The sequence below is a fragment of the Electrophorus electricus genome, chromosome 19, assembly GCF_013358815.1.
Source record: "Electrophorus electricus isolate fEleEle1 chromosome 19, fEleEle1.pri, whole genome shotgun sequence".
NCBI classification, from domain to species: Eukaryota; Metazoa; Chordata; class Actinopteri; order Gymnotiformes; family Gymnotidae; genus Electrophorus; species Electrophorus electricus.
In genome coordinates, this window is record NC_049553.1 from 5,722,009 (window position 1) to 5,737,215 (window position 15,207).

General features: G+C 43.3%; 1 protein-coding gene across 1 annotated transcript in view; it reads right to left on the bottom strand.

Annotated features, from left to right (window-relative positions):
- The window catches only part of zanl (zonadhesin, like), a 62,343-nt gene that overhangs the window by 15,855 nt on the left and 31,281 nt on the right, over positions 1–15,207 (bottom strand). Inside the window, 42 exon segments of the mRNA XM_035519973.1 lie at positions 3–196; positions 280–354; positions 1,079–1,220; positions 1,339–1,541; positions 1,943–2,112; positions 2,365–2,472; positions 2,655–2,798; positions 3,215–3,360; positions 3,501–3,625; positions 3,817–3,933; positions 4,016–4,154; positions 4,265–4,461; positions 4,647–4,788; positions 4,889–5,027; positions 5,142–5,270; positions 5,357–5,505; positions 5,606–5,850; positions 6,055–6,196; positions 6,286–6,479; positions 6,563–6,637; positions 7,362–7,503; positions 7,622–7,824; positions 8,226–8,395; positions 8,648–8,755; positions 8,938–9,081; positions 9,498–9,643; positions 9,784–9,908; positions 10,100–10,216; positions 10,299–10,437; positions 10,548–10,744; positions 10,930–11,071; positions 11,172–11,310; positions 11,425–11,553; positions 11,640–11,788; positions 11,889–12,133; positions 12,338–12,479; positions 12,569–12,762; positions 12,846–12,920; positions 13,645–13,786; positions 13,905–14,107; positions 14,509–14,678; positions 14,931–15,038. Of these exon segments, the coding sequence (XP_035375866.1) occupies positions 3–196; positions 280–354; positions 1,079–1,220; positions 1,339–1,541; positions 1,943–2,112; positions 2,365–2,472; positions 2,655–2,798; positions 3,215–3,360; positions 3,501–3,625; positions 3,817–3,933; positions 4,016–4,154; positions 4,265–4,461; positions 4,647–4,788; positions 4,889–5,027; positions 5,142–5,270; positions 5,357–5,505; positions 5,606–5,850; positions 6,055–6,196; positions 6,286–6,479; positions 6,563–6,637; positions 7,362–7,503; positions 7,622–7,824; positions 8,226–8,395; positions 8,648–8,755; positions 8,938–9,081; positions 9,498–9,643; positions 9,784–9,908; positions 10,100–10,216; positions 10,299–10,437; positions 10,548–10,744; positions 10,930–11,071; positions 11,172–11,310; positions 11,425–11,553; positions 11,640–11,788; positions 11,889–12,133; positions 12,338–12,479; positions 12,569–12,762; positions 12,846–12,920; positions 13,645–13,786; positions 13,905–14,107; positions 14,509–14,678; positions 14,931–15,038 (6,304 nt within the window).

The window sequence follows — 15,207 nt, forward strand, 5'->3', positions numbered from 1 at the left end:
ACCTCATAGTAGTTGTTGTCATCATCCAGACATCCACACTGCTCAATGGGAATACATCGTTTCCCCCGGAACACAAAACCTGGTTTGCAGAAGCAGCCGCTGATACAAGAGCCAGTGCAGTTGGTGGAGGGCTCTTTACAGCTGGGAATGCAAGCTGGACCACACTCTATGTACTCAGAATCAGGAGGGCACTTCACTATTTGTAGAAAAGAACAGGGTGGTTAGGACATGTTCATATGCCTTGATGCACTAGACAGAGGAGAATAAGATGCAGTTCACCTGGTGGTGTAGTTGGTATCGGAGCAGTTGGTTTCGGTGTAGTGGTTGTGGGGGGCTTTGATGTAGTGTGTCCATCTGTAGGTCAGGATTATAAAACAGTGGTGAAACCACACTTAAGTTGCAAGCGGTTTAGTATTCGTTGATTAGCTGCTGGTGATCTTCAGACCGAAGTGTAGGAGATACTGTACTTCCACTTCAGGGAATGACATCATAATATATCTATATACTTGGTTGTTTTTGTGTAGTTGTGCATATATATGTATGTTTGTCTAAATACACCAGAGATGGTCACTTGAGTCAGCTGCTCAAATTCCACTAGCTACACAGCTTGCGGATGGGATGAAAAGTATCCTACTCAGCTGCCTTGATTGACAGCTAATAAATGCTTGATCTAGTAAGCTCCATATAATTTGAAACAATGTCTAGCTTTTCTAGCTAGTTACATGCTCCATTGTCCAACGAGCATTTTCTTTTTAGCTAGCTAATGTTAGGTTGCAGTCCAGTGGAAATGTAACATTTGTTTTCAGGCACTGTTCCACGTATTTGCGACTGAGAAGGCATGTTAGCAACCTCATAAATAAATGAGACTATAAACCTTAAACAATGAGACTAAACAGAAAATATCAAACGTAGACTTGAGACTCTATTCAATCTCTCCAAAGACTCGAGACTTGACTCAGACTTGCACTCCAGAGACATGAGGCTTGACTCAGACTCGTACAAAGTGACATGTAAACATCTGCTATATGCAAATATTTCGTTACTTTAACAAGTGCATGGTCTATGTGAGTTGTTGTACCATTTGGTTTGCAGACAAACTCTCCATCCTGCAGTTGGCAGGTCTCTGTAGGGAGGCAGCTGGTGTTGTAGCACTGGATGATTCTTCCACCCAGACACACACACTGGTGCTCACAGCCCTCCAGATACCAGCTCTCATTCACCTAAACCACACAAATAAGCAGGGACTGAGATTATATTGGAGGGGATAGGAATCATTTTTGCCGCTGACTAGTGAACCTCCAACTTTTTCTGTATAACTGATGTGCGTGAGACACTCACAGGGTGGTAGGAACCGATAGTGTCCACACAGCCACAGTCTTTGAGAGGCACACACTTGTTGTTGCTCAGCACAAAGCCAGGGTTACATTCACAGCCTTCAACACACTTCTCACCACAGCCAGGAGGACCACTCACACCCACACATGTTTCTGGACATGAACTCACACACATGGAGTAGTGACTGTTAGGAGGACAAACCAGAGCTGTGGAGAACAAAGACAGAAAAAGTCACCTTACCACACGAGACAGATACAAGTCAGTGGGTAATTTTGGCGCATGTCTGACTTTCTAAGTATTTGAAGTGCAATGCTGTTAGAAAGAGCTTACAGCTTTAACTCTCATAAAAACCCCAAGAGACAAGACACTTACTCAGGAATAATGATAAGCAGTTAAAGAATTGTTAAAATTATTTGGTTAAAGCAGAGTAAGTATTTGGAAGAAAGATTCAATACCTTTTAGGCAAAATAACACATCATATAAAGTGTTCGGTATGAAAAACGCATTTTGCAGCTGGCCTTCAGCTTAGTAAATGAAGAAACAGGAATATGAATATGTATACAAGTGTACAAGTACACCCGTGAATGATGTGTGGGATGAGACTCACGGCAGAAGTCTGGTTCTCGCCATTGGTGGATTGGTGCCCCAGCACTGAGACAAGCATCAGTGTAGGCCTGGAGCTGGTCACACAGGGTTTGCTGGAGTCCCTGATAGCGGCACATGTCAAACACACAGCTCTGGAAGAACGGCAGAGGGTCCACCACCTTTATACAGTCCCTATGAGTGTGAGGAAGGGAAAGGAGGTGAGAGGGAGAGAGAAATTTAAAAAGGGACAAGGATTGCTATATGTGTTCTCCCTGATAAATGAGCCCCTGACTGTGGTGCTATTAGCACTCAACTCTACCTGCTTTACCAGGTGAGCTACAGGATCACCGAGGACATGAATCTAAAAAATAATTTATTCTGGAGTAGAAGGCAGTGTAAAAGACAGGACGAATTTCAGCAGGTGCTCCATGGGAATGTTCCTACCTGAATGGTCCACTAGTGTCAGTGATTTTTCCACATTTCTCTGGTTTAGACACTTCAGCCTCAAGGCTGGGGTCACATGGTGGGTCAGGACCAATATCAGGCTTGCATCTAAAAATACAACATCAAAGATACTCAGAAAATCTTCTGTACATAAATTAACATGGTGTGAGCAAAAGATTTTAAATGTTTTAAATTAAACAACATGATAGTGCTATGATTAATACAAGCTTATTGGGTTGATTATTGTCTTATTGTCTTTAACAGAGGAAAACACAAAAAAAGAGACTAACGTGTCATCCTCGTCTTTATCGGTTTGCCAGCTGTTGCCAAATTGATCTGAGCTGCCAGTCAGGGATCCATCTGGTTTGGTAAAATCATTGTTGGGGTTTCCACTGTAGTCCCCACACAAACCACACATCTGCTCAAAGTAGGTACTGAGAGAGAAAGAGAAAAAGAGAAATAATAACATGATTTTTTTCAATATTTATAGTACCAAGACTTAAACCTGATATGGACTTCATTGTCATTTTTTTAAAAATGCATTAATGGTGCTAATGAGTAAGTATTTGGGATGTGTCCAAAATGATTACACATCAACTCATCTGAAACACTAAGAGATAAATAGTAACTTGGTGATGCTGCTTTCTTGCTGACAGCATTTAACTGCTGGCTCAACTAGATGATGTATTTGGCCACATCACTGGTCAAAGCACATCATTCCAAAAGACGCAATAATGTCTAAAGTAAAAGAATCATATTGTATTGGTTTTGTTGGTCTCAGAGTCTATACAATCGCAAAGCTAAAAGTGCACCATACTCCAGTATCTATAGCACATGTCTGCCGCAGTACCTGGGCACTGTGATCTTAGCATAGTGGTTACCATCCCACCGCACCTCCAGGCCAAAGGGTGTGGTGAGGATGACATACTGCCCAGCCAAGGTTAGAGAGATTAGAGGAGAGGGGGAATGAGGGAGGGCTACTCTCCGTCCATTCACCTGAAAATGATGGAAAACCAATAAACAATTTACAACAAATACCAGCTTTGCTAAGACAGACATGAAGACTTATTTCATTCACACAATTAAGATCAACAGAGATGTTGCATGAAAATGGGTTTCCAGTAGTTCAAGCTAACCAGTGTGATTCTGCTCTTCATCATTGTCACAGTGATGCCGTTGACAGTCACGTACAACTTCCTGAGGTAAGATACGCCAGACACTCCTCTCTCCTCATTCTTCCCCTCCACAGAGAACCAGGGCCCTGCACAACACAGAACAAAAACTGTAATCACTGTACGTTTATAATGTACAAGTGTTCAAAGCAATATGCCACATCTTTTTTGGTTTACATGTTATACATTTTTAAATACCAATGGTAACCAATTCACACCCAAATGCAGGAATATACAGCATTCTGTTACATTTTTACATAGATCCATGGCCTCTACTCACCAGTGTTGTTTCTGCAGGTGCGGGCCAGCGTGTAGGTGCAGGTACCCATGAAAGAGTAGTATTTACCATCAAAGGTGTTGTAATGAGGGTCACCTGAGATGATGCAGTCCTGAGAACCTACGTGAGACCAAAGGACAGATGACCTCACCCACCTCAGAATCTAAACCTGTTTATTTATTTCAAGTTTTTATTTACTGACCAACTGGGTAACAGCCTATTTGTCCTCCCTGCACACCACACTGCTGCATGGGAGGGCATTCAGCAGCACTGCAGGTGACGAATGGAGGATCACACCTGCACAGCAGCTCACAGTCCTTAGTGTAGAACTCCTCATCTGGCTAATGTCCACAGAGAGAAGGCAGGACATTGGCGACAAATGTCTGATACATTCATATGCTGAGGTACTAAAGATGCTGACTACGACCCAGTAACACTCGTACATATTCACCTTGTAGTACTGTCCATTATAATTGCAGCCACATGTGTCTTTTTTCACACATTTGCCAGCACTGAGTATGTATCCAGGGTCACACACACATCCCTCAGAACAGGGTCCAGTACACTGGCTGGGTGGGGGAGGGGTACAGGAGGGCTGACAAGGTCGGACACAGGGGTCATAGTGGCTGTTGGGTGGGCATTGGAGAGCTAAAATAAAGAATGTACAGTGTGACTGTGGTAATCACACTTAAGAGAGAATGAATAACACCAAATATATACACTATGTATTCACATTACATTCTACAATGTAGTGTCTGATTAGAGGAAAATATAGGACCTCATCATCTTGTGTATATAAAGTGCAGAGTGCGATGTAATTGTATGTGACTTACGGCAGAAGGTGGTGTTTCTCCAGGGACCGATGTTGACTCCGCGATCCTGACACTCGTTGACGTAGGCTTCAATGGCCTCACACAAGGCAGAGTGAGGGCCGTCCAGCGCACACAGATCAAACACACAGTTTTTGAAGAAACTCTACGCAAACACAGATTTTTGATATAAAGAACATGATTAATGTTAAATGACTAAAGATGTTAAGTACTCAGCTGACAATGGCCTGGTCTGAATAACTCACATTGGGATTGACTCTTGGGTGACAGACAGCGAATGGGCCTTTGCTGTCCAGTATGATTCCACAGTAGGCGGGACTCTCATAAAGGTCCTGCTCAGCATCTGTGCATCCAGGGTCTGGACCGACGGGGCTCTTATTGCAGCTGAGGAGCAAATGAAGACAAGAGTCAGTTGTCTTCCAGCCCCATGATCAGTTACCGGAGGGAATAAGGAATGACGGATTCCTCGGTATGTACAGTACGATATCGGTGACTCACTCAGGGTCTGTGTTCCAGCTGTTACCAAAATCAGTTGGACTGTTGACCAGTTCACCGGTGGGAGTACGGAAGTCATCTTTAAAGTCGCCATTATAGTCGCCACACAGGCCGCACAGCCTGTCCTGGTAGCTGCACATACATGCAAGTGCAACGCATGAGTAAGATGCACTGGATTCACAGTGCAATGATCATTCTCAGTTTTACACAACACTCACTCTTTGATGACTTTGATGTCCATGTAGTGGTTTCCATCATAGCGAACTGTCACACCAAAGTTCAAGGTTACACTATAGAGTGTCCCAGATTGAAAGACGTCCACTCCAGGAGCAGGGCTTAGAGGAATGTTCACAGTGGTTCCATTCAGCTGAGAGACCAGATGGAAACCAGTAGTAAGAAGATTTCCTATTTACAACATACCTGCAGAACCCACCTTTTCTACATCAGTTCTCTTTTTGCTTACTGACCTGCACGACTCCTCCTTTCAAGATGGACACCTTCACTCCTAGAACGTGGACGTGGACAGCACTCACGTAGCTGACGGTGGGGACATTGTAACGATTCTCATTGTCAGTATAAACAGCAAAGTAAGGCACATCTGTGCTGTTGCAAGGCTCAGACATCAAGTAGGTGCAGTTGCCCATGAAGTCATAACTGCGTTTGTCAAAGGTGGAGTAGTGGGGATCACCCGAGGCAATACAGGTGGAGGTGTCTGTAGAGATTAAAAACAACAACAACAACAACAACAAGTCTTAAAAACAACAACAAGTCTTACAGGCCTGATTTACATACGCTAATAAAACACACATGTGCTTTGCTTTTGATCTGTCTGAATCCAAAAATTAATCATAGTATATTAAGGCTAGAAGGTTAACATATGCCAGCATCTCCACTGGAAGATATATTGCCACAACACCTTTAGGATAGCAACCATGGACTCCTCCCACTTGTAGACATTCTTCCGTGGGGTCACAGGTGTTGTCTACACAGCTCAAAGTGTAATTGCCGGCACAGCGGCACAGCTTGGAGCAGTCATTCCCAAAGACGAGCTCTCCAGGCTGAAAAAAAGACATAGAAGTTACATTTATGGGTCTAGGAATGCATCTTCCAAGACTGGATCCATTTTTTTCATAATCAGTCCATGTACCTCATAGTAGTTGTTGTCATCATCCAGACATCCACACTGCTCAATGGGAATACATCGTTTCCCCCGGAACACAAAACCTGGTTTGCAGAAGCAGCCGCTGATACAAGAGCCAGTGCAGTTGGTGGAGGGCTCTTTACAGCTGGGAATGCAAGCTGGACCACACTCTATGTACTCAGAATCAGGAGGGCACTTCACTATTTGTAGAAAAGAACAGGGTGGTTAGGACATGTTCATATGCCTTGATGCACTAGACAGAGGAGAATAAGATGCAGTTCACCTGGTGGTGTAGTTGGTATCGGAGCAGTTGGTTTCGGTGTAGTGGTTGTGGGGGGCTTTGATGTAGTGTGTCCATCTGTAGGTCAGGATTATAAAACAGTGGTGAAACCACACTTAAGTTGCAAGCGGTTTAGTATTCGTTGATTAGCTGCTGGTGATCTTCAGACCGAAGTGTAGGAGATACTGTACTTCCACTTCAGGGAATGACATCATAATATATCTATATACTTGGTTGTTTTTGTGTAGTTGTGCATATATATGTATGTTTGTCTAAATACACCAGAGATGGTCACTTGAGTCAGCTGCTCAAATTCCACTAGCTACACAGCTTGCGGATGGGATGAAAAGTATCCTACTCAGCTGCCTTGATTGACAGCTAATAAATGCTTGATCTAGTAAGCTCCATATAATTTGAAACAATGTCTAGCTTTTCTAGCTAGTTACATGCTCCATTGTCCAACGAGCATTTTCTTTTTAGCTAGCTAATGTTAGGTTGCAGTCCAGTGGAAATGTAACATTTGTTTTCAGGCACTGTTCCACGTATTTGCGACTGAGAAGGCATGTTAGCAACCTCATAAATAAATGAGACTATAAACCTTAAACAATGAGACTAAACAGAAAATATCAAACGTAGACTTGAGACTCTATTCAATCTCTCCAAAGACTCGAGACTTGACTCAGACTTGCACTCCAGAGACATGAGGCTTGACTCAGACTCGTACAAAGTGACATGTAAACATCTGATATATGCAAATATTTCGTTACTTTAACAAGTGCATGGTCTATGTGAGTTGTTGTACCATTTGGTTTGCAGACAAACTCTCCATCCTGCAGTTGGCAGGTCTCTGTAGGGAGGCAGCTGGTGTTGTAGCACTGGATGATTCTTCCACCCAGACACACACACTGGTGCTCACAGCCCTCCAGATACCAGCTCTCATTCACCTAAACCACACAAATAAGCAGGGACTGAGATTATATTGGAGGGGATAGGAATCATTTTTGCCGCTGACTAGTGAACCTCCAACTTTTTCTGTATAACTGATGTGCGTGAGACACTCACAGGGTGGTAGGAACCGATAGTGTCCACACAGCCACAGTCTTTGAGAGGCACACACTTGTTGTTGCTCAGCACAAAGCCAGGGTTACATTCACAGCCTTCAACACACTTCTCACCACAGCCAGGAGGACCACTCACACCCACACATGTTTCTGGACATGAACTCACACACATGGAGTAGTGACTGTTAGGAGGACAAACCAGAGCTGTGGAGAACAAAGACAGAAAAAGTCACCTTACCACACGAGACAGATACAAGTCAGTGGGTAATTTTGGCGCATGTCTGACTTTCTAAGTATTTGAAGTGCAATGCTGTTAGAAAGAGCTTACAGCTTTAACTCTCATAAAAACCCCAAGAGACAAGACACTTACTCAGGAATAATGATAAGCAGTTAAAGAATTGTTAAAATTATTTGGTTAAAGCAGAGTAAGTATTTGGAAGAAAGATTCAATACCTTTTAGGCAAAATAACACATCATATAAAGTGTTCGGTATGAAAAACGCATTTTGCAGCTGGCCTTCAGCTTAGTAAATGAAGAAACAGGAATATGAATATGTATACAAGTGTACAAGTACACCCGTGAATGATGTGTGGGATGAGACTCACGGCAGAAGTCTGGTTCTCGCCATTGGTGGATTGGTGCCCCAGCACTGAGACAAGCATCAGTGTAGGCCTGGAGCTGGTCACACAGGGTTTGCTGGAGTCCCTGATAGCGGCACATGTCAAACACACAGCTCTGGAAGAACGGCAGAGGGTCCACCACCTTTATACAGTCCCTATGAGTGTGAGGAAGGGAAAGGAGGTGAGAGGGAGAGAGAAATTTAAAAAGGGACAAGGATTGCTATATGTGTTCTCCCTGATAAATGAGCCCCTGACTGTGGTGCTATTAGCACTCAACTCTACCTGCTTTACCAGGTGAGCTACAGGATCACCGAGGACATGAATCTAAAAAATAATTTATTCTGGAGTAGAAGGCAGTGTAAAAGACAGGACGAATTTCAGCAGGTGCTCCATGGGAATGTTCCTACCTGAATGGTCCACTAGTGTCAGTGATTTTTCCACATTTCTCTGGTTTAGACACTTCAGCCTCAAGGCTGGGGTCACATGGTGGGTCAGGACCAATATCAGGCTTGCATCTAAAAATACAACATCAAAGATACTCAGAAAATCTTCTGTACATAAATTAACATGGTGTGAGCAAAAGATTTTAAATGTTTTAAATTAAACAACATGATAGTGCTATGATTAATACAAGCTTATTGGGTTGATTATTGTCTTATTGTCTTTAACAGAGGAAAACACAAAAAAAGAGACTAACGTGTCATCCTCGTCTTTATCGGTTTGCCAGCTGTTGCCAAATTGATCTGAGCTGCCAGTCAGGGATCCATCTGGTTTGGTAAAATCATTGTTGGGGTTTCCACTGTAGTCCCCACACAAACCACACATCTGCTCAAAGTAGGTACTGAGAGAGAAAGAGAAAAAGAGAAATAATAACATGATTTTTTTCAATATTTATAGTACCAAGACTTAAACCTGATATGGACTTCATTGTCATTTTTTTAAAAATGCATTAATGGTGCTAATGAGTAAGTATTTGGGATGTGTCCAAAATGATTACACATCAACTCATCTGAAACACTAAGAGATAAATAGTAACTTGGTGATGCTGCTTTCTTGCTGACAGCATTTAACTGCTGGCTCAACTAGATGATGTATTTGGCCACATCACTGGTCAAAGCACATCATTCCAAAAGACGCAATAATGTCTAAAGTAAAAGAATCATATTGTATTGGTTTTGTTGGTCTCAGAGTCTATACAATCGCAAAGCTAAAAGTGCACCATACTCCAGTATCTATAGCACATGTCTGCCGCAGTACCTGGGCACTGTGATCTTAGCATAGTGGTTACCATCCCACCGCACCTCCAGGCCAAAGGGTGTGGTGAGGATGACATACTGCCCAGCCAAGGTTAGAGAGATTAGAGGAGAGGGGGAATGAGGGAGGGCTACTCTCCGTCCATTCACCTGAAAATGATGGAAAACCAATAAACAATTTACAACAAATACCAGCTTTGCTAAGACAGACATGAAGACTTATTTCATTCACACAATTAAGATCAACAGAGATGTTGCATGAAAATGGGTTTCCAGTAGTTCAAGCTAACCAGTGTGATTCTGCTCTTCATCATTGTCACAGTGATGCCGTTGACAGTCACGTACAACTTCCTGAGGTAAGATACGCCAGACACTCCTCTCTCCTCATTCTTCCCCTCCACAGAGAACCAGGGCCCTGCACAACACAGAACAAAAACTGTAATCACTGTACGTTTATAATGTACAAGTGTTCAAAGCAATATGCCACATCTTTTTTGGTTTACATGTTATACATTTTTAAATACCAATGGTAACCAATTCACACCCAAATGCAGGAATATACAGCATTCTGTTACATTTTTACATAGATCCATGGCCTCTACTCACCAGTGTTGTTTCTGCAGGTGCGGGCCAGCGTGTAGGTGCAGGTACCCATGAAAGAGTAGTATTTACCATCAAAGGTGTTGTAATGAGGGTCACCCGAGATGATGCAGTCCTGAGAACCTACGTGAGACCAAAGGACAGATGACCTCACCCACCTCAGAATCTAAACCTGTTTATTTATTTCAAGTTTTTATTTACTGACCAACTGGGTAACAGCCTATTTGTCCTCCCTGCACACCACACTGCTGCATGGGAGGGCATTCAGCAGCACTGCAGGTGACGAATGGAGGATCACACCTGCACAGCAGCTCACAGTCCTTAGTGTAGAACTCCTCATCTGGCTAATGTCCACAGAGAGAAGGCAGGACATTGGCGACAAATGTCTGATACATTCATATGCTGAGGTACTAAAGATGCTGACTACGACCCAGTAACACTCGTACATATTCACCTTGTAGTACTGTCCATTATAATTGCAGCCACATGTGTCTTTTTTCACACATTTGCCAGCACTGAGTATGTATCCAGGGTCACACACACATCCCTCAGAACAGGGTCCAGTACACTGGCTGGGTGGGGGAGGGGTACAGGAGGGCTGACAAGGTCGGACACAGGGGTCATAGTGGCTGTTGGGTGGGCATTGGAGAGCTAAAATAAAGAATGTACAGTGTGACTGTGGTAATCACACTTAAGAGAGAATGAATAACACCAAATATATACACTATGTATTCACATTACATTCTACAATGTAGTGTCTGATTAGAGGAAAATATAGGACCTCATCATCTTGTGTATATAAAGTGCAGAGTGCGATGTAATTGTATGTGACTTACGGCAGAAGGTGGTGTTTCTCCAGGGACCGATGTTGACTCCGCGATCCTGACACTCGTTGACGTAGGCTTCAATGGCCTCACACAAGGCAGAGTGAGGGCCGTCCAGCGCACACAGATCAAACACACAGTTTTTGAAGAAACTCTACGCAAACACAGATTTTTGATATAAAGAACATGATTAATGTTAAATGACTAAAGATGTTAAGTACTCAGCTGACAATGGCCTGGTCTGAATAACTCACATTGGGATTGACTCTTGGGTGACAGACAGCGAATGGGCCTTTGCTGTCCAGTATGATTCCACAGTAGGCGGGACTCTCATAAAGGTCCTGCTCAGCATCTGTGCATCCAGGGTCTGGACCGACGGGGCTCTTATTGCAGCTGAGGAGCAAATGAAGACAAGAGTCAGTTGTCTTCCAGCCCCATGATCAGTTACCGGAGGGAATAAGGAATGACGGATTCCTCGGTATGTACAGTACGATATCGGTGACTCACTCAGGGTCTGTGTTCCAGCTGTTACCAAAATCAGTTGGACTGTTGACCAGTTCACCGGTGGGAGTACGGAAGTCATCTTTAAAGTCGCCATTATAGTCGCCACACAGGCCGCACAGCCTGTCCTGGTAGCTGCACATACATGCAAGTGCAACGCATGAGTAAGATGCACTGGATTCACAGTGCAATGATCATTCTCAGTTTTACACAACACTCACTCTTTGATGACTTTGATGTCCATGTAGTGGTTTCCATCATAGCGAACTGTCACACCAAAGTTCAAGGTTACACTATAGAGTGTCCCAGATTGAAAGACGTCCACTCCAGGAGCAGGGCTTAGAGGAATGTTCACAGTGGTTCCATTCAGCTGAGAGACCAGATGGAAACCAGTAGTAAGAAGATTTCCTATTTACAACATACCTGCAGAACCCACCTTTTCTACATCAGTTCTCTTTTTGCTTACTGACCTGCACGACTCCTCCTTTCAAGATGGACACCTTCACTCCTAGAACGTGGACGTGGACAGCACTCACGTAGCTGACGGTGGGGACATTGTAACGATTCTCATTGTCAGTATAAACAGCAAAGTAAGGCACATCTGTGCTGTTGCAAGGCTCAGACATCAAGTAGGTGCAGTTGCCCATGAAGTCATAACTGCGTTTGTCAAAGGTGGAGTAGTGGGGATCACCCGAGGCAATACAGGTGGAGGTGTCTGTAGAGATTAAAAACAACAACAACAACAACAACAAGTCTTAAAAACAACAACAAGTCTTACAGGCCTGATTTACATACGCTAATAAAACACACATGTGCTTTGCTTTTGATCTGTCTGAATCCAAAAATTAATCATAGTATATTAAGGCTAGAAGGTTAACATATGCCAGCATCTCCACTGGAAGATATATTGCCACAACACCTTTAGGATAGCAACCATGGACTCCTCCCACTTGTAGACATTCTTCCGTGGGGTCACAGGTGTTGTCTACACAGCTCAAAGTGTAATTGCCGGCACAGCGGCACAGCTTGGAGCAGTCATTCCCAAAGACGAGCTCTCCAGGCTGAAAAAAAGACATAGAAGTTACATTTATGGGTCTAGGAATGCATCTTCCAAGACTGGATCCATTTTTTTCATAATCAGTCCATGTACCTCATAGTAGTTGTTGTCATCATCCAGACATCCACACTGCTCAATGGGAATACATCGTTTCCCCCGGAACACAAAACCTGGTTTGCAGAAGCAGCCGCTGATACAAGAGCCAGTGCAGTTGGTGGAGGGCTCTTTACAGCTGGGAATGCAAGCTGGACCACACTCTATGTACTCAGAATCAGGAGGGCACTTCACTATTTGTAGAAAAGAACAGGGTGGTTAGGACATGTTCATATGCCTTGATGCACTAGACAGAGGAGAATAAGATGCAGTTCACCTGGTGGTGTAGTTGGTATCGGAGCAGTTGGTTTCGGTGTAGTGGTTGTGGGGGGCTTTGATGTAGTGTGTCCATCTGTAGGTCAGGATTATAAAACAGTGGTGAAACCACACTTAAGTTGCAAGCGGTTTAGTATTCGTTGATTAGCTGCTGGTGATCTTCAGACCGAAGTGTAGGAGATACTGTACTTCCACTTCAGGGAATGACATCATAATATATCTATATACTTGGTTGTTTTTGTGTAGTTGTGCATATATATGTATGTTTGTCTAAATACACCAGAGATGGTCACTTGAGTCAGCTGCTCAAATTCCACTAGCTACACAGCTTGCGGATGGGATGAAAAGTATCCTACTCAGCTGCCTTGATTGACAGCTAATAAATGCTTGATCTAGTAAGCTCCATATAATTTGAAACAATGTCTAGCTTTTCTAGCTAGTTACATGCTCCATTGTCCAACGAGCATTTTCTTTTTAGCTAGCTAATGTTAGGTTGCAGTCCAGTGGAAATGTAACATTTGTTTTCAGGCACTGTTCCACGTATTTGCGACTGAGAAGGCATGTTAGCAACCTCATAAATAAATGAGACTATAAACCTTAAACAATGAGACTAAACAGAAAATATCAAACGTAGACTTGAGACTCTATTCAATCTCTCCAAAGACTCGAGACTTGACTCAGACTTGCACTCCAGAGACATGAGGCTTGACTCAGACTCGTACAAAGTGACATGTAAACATCTGCTATATGCAAATATTTCGTTACTTTAACAAGTGCATGGTCTATGTGAGTTGTTGTACCATTTGGTTTGCAGACAAACTCTCCATCCTGCAGTTGGCAGGTCTCTGTAGGGAGGCAGCTGGTGTTGTAGCACTGGATGATTCTTCCACCCAGACACACACACTGGTGCTCACAGCCCTCCAGATACCAGCTCTCATTCACCTAAACCACACAAATAAGCAGGGACTGAGATTATATTGGAGGGGATAGGAATCATTTTTGCCGCTGACTAGTGAACCTCCAACTTTTTCTGTATAACTGATGTGCGTGAGACACTCACAGGGTGGTAGGAACCGATAGTGTCCACACAGCCACAGTCTTTGAGAGGCACACACTTGTTGTTGCTCAGCACAAAGCCAGGGTTACATTCACAGCCTTCAACACACTTCTCACCACAGCCAGGAGGACCACTCACACCCACACATGTTTCTGGACATGAACTCACACACATGGAGTAGTGACTGTTAGGAGGACAAACCAGAGCTGTGGAGAACAAAGACAGAAAAAGTCACCTTACCACACGAGACAGATACAAGTCAGTGGGTAATTTTGGCGCATGTCTGACTTTCTAAGTATTTGAAGTGCAATGCTGTTAGAAAGAGCTTACAGCTTTAACTCTCATAAAAACCCCAAGAGACAAGACACTTACTCAGGAATAATGATAAGCAGTTAAAGAATTGTTAAAATTATTTGGTTAAAGCAGAGTAAGTATTTGGAAGAAAGATTCAATACCTTTTAGGCAAAATAACACATCATATAAAGTGTTCGGTATGAAAAACGCATTTTGCAGCTGGCCTTCAGCTTAGTAAATGAAGAAACAGGAATATGAATATGTATACAAGTGTACAAGTACACCCGTGAATGATGTGTGGGATGAGACTCACGGCAGAAGTCTGGTTCTCGCCATTGGTGGATTGGTGCCCCAGCACTGAGACAAGCATCAGTGTAGGCCTGGAGCTGGTCACACAGGGTTTGCTGGAGTCCCTGATAGCGGCACATGTCAAACACACAGCTCTGGAAGAACGGCAGAGGGTCCACCACCTTTATACAGTCCCTATGAGTGTGAGGAAGGGAAAGGAGGTGAGAGGGAGAGAGAAATTTAAAAAGGGACAAGGATTGCTATATGTGTTCTCCCTGATAAATGAGCCCCTGACTGTGGTGCTATTAGCACTCAACTCTACCTGCTTTACCAGGTGAGCTACAGGATCACCGAGGACATGAATCTAAAAAATAATTTATTCTGGAGTAGAAGGCAGTGTAAAAGACAGGACGAATTTCAGCAGGTGCTCCATGGGAATGTTCCTACCTGAATGGTCCACTAGTGTCAGTGATTTTTCCACATTTCTCTGGTTTAGACACTTCAGCCTCAAGGCTGGGGTCACATGGTGGGTCAGGACCAATATCAGGCTTGCATCTAAAAATACAACATCAAAGATACTCAGAAAATCTTCTGTACATAAATTAACATGGTGTGAGCAAAAGATTTTAAATGTTTTAAATTAAACAACATGATAGTGCTATGATTAATACAAGCTTATTGGGTTGATTATTGTCTTATTGTCTTTAACAGAGGAAAACACAAA